Source organism: Varroa destructor, unplaced genomic scaffold (assembly GCF_002443255.2).
Source record: "Varroa destructor unplaced genomic scaffold, Vdes_3.0 BEIS01000005.1, whole genome shotgun sequence".
NCBI classification, from domain to species: Eukaryota; Metazoa; Arthropoda; class Arachnida; order Mesostigmata; family Varroidae; genus Varroa; species Varroa destructor.
Window position 1 is genome coordinate 12695020 of NW_019211458.1, and position 9080 is coordinate 12704099.

The 9080-nt window shown below is 38.4% G+C and overlaps 1 protein-coding gene across 7 annotated transcripts in view; it reads left to right on the forward strand.

Annotated features, from left to right (window-relative positions):
* The window catches only part of LOC111251791 (uncharacterized), a 134863-nt gene that overhangs the window by 90939 nt on the left and 34844 nt on the right, over nucleotides 1–9080 (forward strand). For all 7 annotated transcript variants that reach the window (XM_086989821.1, XM_022808809.2, XM_086989818.1 and 4 more), the window contains 2 exons: nucleotides 2745–2957; nucleotides 8526–8666. In XM_086989821.1, coding sequence (XP_086845947.1) covers nucleotides 2745–2957; nucleotides 8526–8666 — 354 coding nt within the window. The remainder of the gene's footprint in view (nucleotides 1–2744; nucleotides 2958–8525; nucleotides 8667–9080) is intronic.

Here is a 9080-nt window from a genome sequence, read left to right on the forward strand (position 1 = left end):
GAAACAATATGGAAGCGTTTACTCTTGATAGTTGTCGCAAAGGGTCGCAAGCAGAATGAGCTAACCAGCTTGACGATTACCTGAAGTCAAACAATTATGTAAATAATTTACGTTTTGTTTTTGTATTGATATTGCTATGTCAAATAAGGGGATGATGTCCTGACTACCTGACTAAAAGAAAATGTTCGATGGCTTAGTCCATAGAATGAACAAACACTCGTACAACATAGTTTCGTTAGATCGATGATATCCTGGGGTAAATTGAAGGTAAACTGGAGTCATTTCGATGTTTGGAGCCAAGCTGAAAGCATCCGCGACCATTATCATGTTGAATGTATGCGATTAAATCTTTCTTATGATCATTACCAATGATCTTAGTATTACTGACGCTGCGACAATACGTTAACGCAGTTTTGCCGTCTACTAATCTTCCGAATCGATTTTGCAGCCTCATACAAGATCTTCTATGCTTCGAGTTTCACGTCCGCTGTTGCCGTTATGCACCCCATCAGACGGCTGGCTCCAGACACAAATGAGTCGCGTATCTATGCCCATGTTCAAAACTAGACGACAACGTGTCCCTAATATTAGCAAGCAAATAGGTTACGCCTTAGGTTATTAAGGAACACCTTAGACGAGGTCTATAACATGTCATCTCATACATCTACGGCAACCGAGCCGTCATAGATTTCATTGACTCGAGACTACACACATGCGTTATCTCTTTATCCAGAAGGTTTGTGCGCAGTTTTATCCTTCAGTGAAGTTACCTGGTACTATAATAAGGCCTAGATAACACGACCTAAATTATAATATGTCTCTAAACATTTTACTGCGTAATGATAACATTTGCAAGCAGACAGACCGTTTGTCGAAATACGAAAGCGCACTTTCTTATAGATAAAAGCCTTGCTCTTTATGAGATACGGCATTGGTTTCAAGTAGTGACATTGGCCCTCGTTATTCCCCTAAAATTTCTTTTCCAGGTAGTATTCAAATTTTAATTGCATACATAACAACTTAGCCTTGCGAGATTTGATACTATATCGTAATCACTTTGCAGTAACGCAGTAGGGTTTATGAAGAAAAACAAGTTCTACACAGATAATCGGTTTAAAAACGATCGTGCATCACTTATTTGCTATGATCTCGGTGCAAACGCTTCTTTTACACGTCTCACGAGTGAACAATGAAAGGACAATGTTGAATTCTGCAGTTGCTTTGGTTACAACAACAACATTAAGGACACGTGTTATTTGCACCTAGAAAAATTATCAAGCTTACCGGATAGATTTGATTAAACGTACAAATAAACAAGATTATGTGAAAATTATTATAATGACTACTACTTTTATTTAAAGCTTAAAATGATTACCTATTTATCATCTATATGGCTTGCATTCAAGTGCAACTTTAAACTGCTAGACAATGCTATAGACATACCCTCTATTGAAACAATATATAGACCAAACAAAGTTTTCCGTACCAAATACCTAAAAAGTGTAAGTCCATCTTTCCGACGCTTATGATGTCTAATAAGAAGGTTAATATAAAATATATATATATATATATAAGAAGAAGCTCTAATAGCTTAAGCAATTATTTCGCTCATCCCTGAGCGGTTTACTTAAGCGTACGCGTTAGTTGTACATTCGGAGAGGTGATTTAAGTTTAGAAGCGTCATATGTGTGACGTGCGACGCCATAAAGTTGTAATCAGACAAAGGCCGTTGAATTGAGGGATTGGGAGCTGAAGTTTGCTTACCTGATTATTCTTTCAGTTAACTTCACTGAAAGCGAATGTGAAGATGTGTCAGATCTTCAACAGCAAAGAAATAGAAGTACGACGAGAAATTCATCCGCCGGCATAAAGAACGCCGTAATAGGTGTTCACATGCAAATGCTAATTAGCGAGCTTGAACAGTTGCCATTTCTACTTTGCTATTTAGTGTGGCTGGTAGCAGGAAATAACTATGATAATACTATTTCAGTCTTCAGAAAAGATTAGGCTGCCGTGTTACCACCGGTCTACAGTCTGCCGCAGATCCAAGCTGTTCTCGGACGATACTAGTTCTGTCTGTGTATATTTCTGTTTAACCAGAAGCGATAGTAAATACAGTATAGATAAAAAGAAATCTCTACTCACTCATGCGGAGTCTATGACAGTTTTACTAGAAGAATGAAAAATAATTGTATTTCAAGCTTTCGCGGTCTACTTACGTATGTAGGTGTAGCTATTTTACACGTTCTTAATCAATCTTTGATTCGAAACCAATGCTGAGCCAAATTATAAGGATGCTTTTTCGCGGAAAAAAGAGCAAAAAATGCAATTTAGGGGGCTATGGAGGCCACTGAGATAATGGTGTGCTTGAGCTTTAGACGTCTCCGCTTATACACTGATGTGAGATTGCTAGGTAGAGCAGATTAAAGCAGAGCATCTAAAAAAAAAGTCGAAAAAAGCAATAACTATAGATAATAGCAAACGCAAATATTCTTATACAATTAAAAATATCAAATCATAGTAGAAGTACTGATCTAAAAATTACCAGAGCGATTTTAAGATTTCACTAGAAACATACAGAGACAGCGACGAAAATCCTGTCTAACTATTTTTATTGTAGGCCATTCATCGGTATGGAAAACGATAGTGAAGCGTTGCTGTAGTTTTTATTAATTGATTTTTTTCACCAATGCTACATTATGCAAGTAAGATCGAACTATATGCTGTGTGTTTTCACTCCTCAGAAGGGTGCCCGCGAAATCTACTCGGGTTCTTTGGCTCTCAGCGGCGCGTCTGCCCAAATTGCGTTCGAAGTTGGCGAGGTAGAATCCAATCGGCCGGGGGTCAGCCGACTGCAATTGTTCGGACGCGAGCATTTTGTCTATTCGAGGAGTTCGCTTTGCTTTGGGGTCAGTCAGGCCTACCTAAGATACCTGGCTCGGATTCTACATGATAACGTAAGTTGACGCTGTTTCTAGTGGGCGATCTTTTTCAGGTTTTCTAGGGCGTACTATTAGGCCTACGTATTCAAATGAACTAAGCAAGTTCAACGAGTGAAACTAACAACGCTTAAAGCAACTATTTTTTACTTCCATTAATAACCATTTTGTACTTTACACAAAATAGGGTAAACATAAAGTCTCACGAATAGGTGTAAAAGGACAAATGGGCCAGTCCTCCAAAGGAAACGTTTAACTGTTGAAATAATGTTCGCTTACAGAGAAGCTAATCAGCTAAGTTCAAGTCGCCGCTGTCGTCTGTGCAAATTTTGCGTAGTGCTACGTCTAAGACCGCGAATATGTGAAACACGCAAAACTTGACCTCCTTGTCAGCTAATATTATTAGTGCCCGTGTGTTGACAACATGTCTCCAGCGTTTCTGTGCTCACAAATATACAAGTATTCACAAGTGGGGCAAAGATACATATAAATACCAGCTTTTACTGCTTCATGTTTGTAGAACAACGCACCAAGCAAAAATCTTAAGGTTTACAAGTAAACCGGAGCGGTCCAAAAAAGCCGCTTAAACATCGACATTTGACCCTGGAATGTCGAAAGTTAGAAATCAATAACCGGTAATTTTTTTGCCCTGATCATAAGGCAAATATCTGTCGTTACTTCAACGCGGTTTACACAGAGACGTGGATAATAGTACATTGAAAGCAGCAAATTTTTCCAGCGGCAGGTATCTAAATCGTTCAACCTGGTTGCAGATACTGCAAAATGCCTGTCACTTTACCAAAAGACAAAATATACATATAAGCAATAGTAGCAAGAATAATAGTCCTCGTCGTGTTAGTTCTATTACCAGATAGATTAAAGAACCCGTTTCGAGCGATACGAAGCTGACAATGTAGATACTAATGAAGCTACGTACCGATGTATTGCAGAACTTGTTCACACTCACTTGATATAATATTTAGGAAAGTGGCGTTGGCTTTACAACGAATAGCAACATAGCGATATTCAGTAATCCGAAAACTAGTATATTTATAGGCATTACTCATGCTCAGTGTCCACCAGGAAATCCTGTTAAATTCGAAGGTTCTTGTTGTTATTTTGATTACGCTTGCGTAAATTATGAGGGACGTTCATGGAGTTTAGTAGGACTAAAGTTAAAGGCAACGAATTTACCCACCTCTCAGGCAAACCGAATTCAGCTGACCGTGAAAATTTCTAGAAGTAAAGAAGGAAAGGTCGCTTTTCAATAATGCCACCGTTTACCGCTGAGCTTTCCATGAATTCCGTTAAATAAATGAGAAGCCCGCAGCTCAGCAGCGTCTGGTGGAAGATCAACCCAAGACCATAGTTGCCCCAGATAGTTAGCTGCGCATCCGGAAAACGTCCTGGAAAGAAAAAGGATCTTTCTAAGTATCATAAGTACACATAAGCACCGCTGTGTTTGGTGGCAGTGATTAGCGCGATAGAAATACTAAAATCAACTGACACATAGCCGAACAGATGATATACTTTATAGTCGACTTAATACTGTATGCTTTGATCGAACAAATTTAATTGGTGGTCGAACAAAGCGGAAAAAAAGTAGCCTATTTCTAAAAGTAGGCACGCATCGTCGATCTATAAACCGCTTTGCCAAACGACAGAAGAGTTACTCATAACAAAATTATAACGATCAGCCTATAAAAAAACCTGCGAACATGCCAACCTTGCGTAAGTCATCTAAGCAATATTATTTTTATGCAGAAACAGTTCTGATGCACGTATTGACGTCGTTTTAAACTAAGACGCGCTATAATGTCCTGCTTTTTTGGGCTAGAGATTAGCCAAGCACAGCACTGGGCGGAGGTTGGACTCTATCACACATCTTTTAAAAAAGCCGTAGCGCAACTCATTTCACCGTTCGATTGATTAAAGCGTAGCTGAATGGATAACCCGTTATTATTGACCCGAAGGTGTCACAGAAAAAAAGGACAGCATTTATTACTACGCCGTGTTAATACTCTTTTTGTCAGCATCGGTGTACGGGTTGAATATAGCGCCGAACGAGGGCCTCATTTTTCAAGTTTCTGAATATGGAATAGCATCTTCTAGTTCTATAGCCAGAAATACGTTTATAGAAACGATTCAAAAGTTGCAATATTAAAGATTGCTAATATAGATAGTCTCACTTATTCATATCCTACGTTTAGGCAAATCTTTAGCATGAGTTGGTTTCAATAAAAAAAATCCCAGGCTCTTTTTGGCCTGCTAATTCAAATAGCGTTCCACTAATGATATGATAAAGTTAGTCTTCACTGAGTATACAGTGTCTGCCGTTTCCGTTCCCATTGATCGCTAGTGAATGATGTTGAGGTTGGCGCTTCAGATGCTGACAAAACCACGCAGTTTTCCTTTTGTCTTGGAAAACTCGTTAGAAGTATCTAAGGCGTATTCTTGTGTTGACATAAATACAAACATATCAGATGGGAAGTGTTTAGAAACTCACGTCGGTTTTAAGCTAAAACGGACGGTCATCTCTTAAATCTTTCAGACGTCACATTATCTACTCTTCAAAATATTTTTCCTCATTTTGGCAATGTTATTCAATTAGAATAACTGCGTACCTTCGGGGACAGCGTAAACTTCATGAACTACCAACAAACTTAAAGTTTAGGAAAAACAAAAATAGGCCTATCAATGCCCTTTTTTGGACGTATGTGCCTCACAAACTAATTTCGATACCTTCTTCCCGAATTATTGGTGCTGTAATTGTTACTTAATCACGCTTCTGAGAGGATGCCTGTAACTGTAGTTGATGTTTTTCTGAGAACGATTAGTTAGAATGCATATTGCATCCAATATAGTGGGCCTCCTGTATAATGGCCATTATTACGAATGTAACCTTTTGCAAACTCACAATGCTTATAAAAATTATAGTATAGTACATATGCTCATTTCTTCGACGCCGCTTCTTTGTTGTATTCGGTGTGAAACGGAGTCTGCCATTTCCCTCGTCACCACTATAAGGTCAGCGTGTCGTATAATCCGGAACCAAGAGAACAAAATTGTTAAACATTAATCCGAAAAAGTATAGCCAACAGTATCCTGTAACCACTGACGTCTATCGCTAGGTTGTAAGTGTCATGCATACAATGGGACAATTCAAAATAAATAATTTAGTCCATCTCTCGAACAAAACGTCGAACCATATCATTGCGACAGTGTGTGTTACGTTTCTCATCGACTGTAGGCCATTGCTCACGCGACGGTCGCCTAGTAGCACGTTACAGTTGGTCGACCAGAGAAGGTGGACAAGCCCACTTCGAATATGCACCGCTGACCCAGCACGAAAATTTGACCAATATCCTGGGCTCCGGATATACGAAACGCATGGCGTCGTTTGACGCACGTTCAACCAGCCGGTCGTCTATTTATCGCCTACATACTTTGTTAATTTAGTGCTGACCTCGCAGCCACCAGCACCATAACAATACCACACAACAGTAAGAAGGAACTTTTGGGGAGCCCAACGGTGAAACGTTTGATCGTTTTCAATTGCCTCGACGGCGCATGGACAGGTAAAAATTTCGATTCGGCACAATCTGACCAACTTTTAGCGTGTTCAATTATCATTAGTTATTTGCCAGTTGCTTTATTGGTGATCGTCAGAGCGGTAGGAAAACGAAGAGGCGCTTTTGGCACTGCCGAACGATGGGGATGAATAGCGAATGAAGATAATCGAGTAAAAAGTTCGTACTATTGAATCGTGTGTATCTGACAATGGGCTACCTGCAGCAAGTTTGCCTGCCCTGAGCAGACGCTAGTAGTACGAAGCGTATGCAATATGTTCCTGCCCCACAGTAGCATTCAAAGGCATACTTAAATACATACAATATAGCACGCCGAAAAACAGAAATTGGGGAATTACAGCTATCTACAAGCATTTGTTCGAAGGTCGTCACAGAGAAACGTGTGTATTTATGTAGGTGCACCTTTTTCAGTAAAATGCTTTTTGCTGAGCACTCGTAGCTCTAATGAAGGGAAAAGAAAGAACGTCTTTCAAAGCCGTTGAAAGTACTAGGTCACAAGAAAAGCAAACACTTTTGACTGAGCGTCTATCTATTTTTTAGATAATTTCTTTTCAATGAGTAAACTGGTACCGTTTATTTAACATACATGTGTTCCAGTCTGACCATAAGGTATATATATTTTAGTCATTCTATATGCGGATTTGACACTACCTGCATACCAAGTATTATGAAGAGTAAATATACTGAGTATCCATATATGTTGACCCCTAAGTCATCACCTGACTTTTTCGGTAGTTTAATAGCAGGTCTTATCAACTATGGATCCATTTCATGCTAATGAAGTCTAACCTTAATTTTTCTTTATAGATGGACAGACAAAATTACACGATGTCCATTGTTTTATTTTCGTACGACGTTACATTATGCTGTTGTTCGTTCGGTGGCCAGGATAGTTAGTATAGTAAAAAAGAATGCTACGAGCAATATCAAAAAGTATGGAGTAATGAAGTTGCAACACATCTAAAACATAGGATAGCTTTATTGTGTCTTGTAAAAGATGTGCTTGGATATCGCATTCGATTTATCTTCTAATGGAAATGTTCCGCTTCCCTTTGTAGCCTTACGTCCGATCATTATAATGATAGATGGACCAAGCGGCAAACCACTAAAATGAATAAATAACTTCTCAAACATTTAAAACTTTAATTTTTTATTAAATATACCAAATAATTTGAATGAAATCGTTATAGAACTCTTATCTAATAGTTGATCATTAGCCCATGGTCCCATGATGACGACATGGAAAGAAGATTAACCTTTAAAATATGGGATTAGTGGCATAAATGCAACCCGCTGTAGTTTTATTTTACTACTTTTAGTACTATTATTAGCTTGAGGTAACATGTGTACGCTTCCTGCCCATCCCACTATGACGTAATTGGACGTAAAACGGTCCCGCAAGTCCAAACCATCACCTTAAGTTGTTCTTTGGGCATCTCACAGGGCTATCGTCTTCAGCAACAGGTGCATAACACATTGAATAGTGATAGTCTCAAGTTATTTAGTAATGAAACTTATGCACGCGTTAATATCGGTATCCGCCGCATAGAATAGGGTCATATTTGCCCTATCTCTACGGTATCGTACGTTCTTATTTTGTTAGAAAGTAAATCTATATGTCATGGGTACCCCACGTTCGGTAAATTACTTAATGGAGTTTATTTAGAATGTTTAAAGTGTGGCCGTTTTTCTATTTATTTTAAGTAGGCGTTCATTCAATCTATAAATTTGATTGTGTAGTACTTAGTTTGAATTCCCAATTCTAAATACATATATATTCAATAAAAGTTTCAGTAAAATGGCGCTCAAAAGCAACGGTAACGCTTATCTTATTCGTTTGATTCGGCTGTTTCTTCTTCCGATTTAATCCCATCTTCCCTAATCTTACTCTTCTAATAAGATTTGGATAGATAATTTATCACATGTCTTTGATGCGAATTCTGAAACGAAGGAAACTCGTTTTTAAGCTCGGAAATATTGTATCTATTCTTTGCAGAAATATTCGACAGATCGGCCCGTGGAGAGCCCATGCCATCATCGAGGCCAGCTTGTAGAAATTGCGCTTGAGCGTATCTACGCGACTGAGTGCACGTACACTCCCAAGATGGACGCAGCTATTCTGCTACGGCTCAATGAGGTATAGGCCATTATCGATGTCTTCACAATTTTATTTATTTCGAGTTAATGCGCTCTGTCTGCTCAAATATCACACAGATAAACTCAACTCTTTTATCATACTTCATAAATTAGGTTCCGTATAATTACAGTACTACAATTAAATCGTCGATAGGATTCACATCGTTTGTTAGGGACTGCATTACATGTAGCTGAAAAAAGACATTATATAATAATTATTAGGTTCGGTGAAAATTTAGTATTTCTGAACTATCAATAAGAATGCCTAAATGAATTTATAAATAAAGGCTTTACTGAAAAGGATTTTCGAGATGATTAGCATCCACATAAGTTTTAATTGACTCAGTCTCGCTTCAAAAACTGCAAGCTATACATTTTAAAATATATTTGCAATTGATCTCTCTCTCTCTATGTA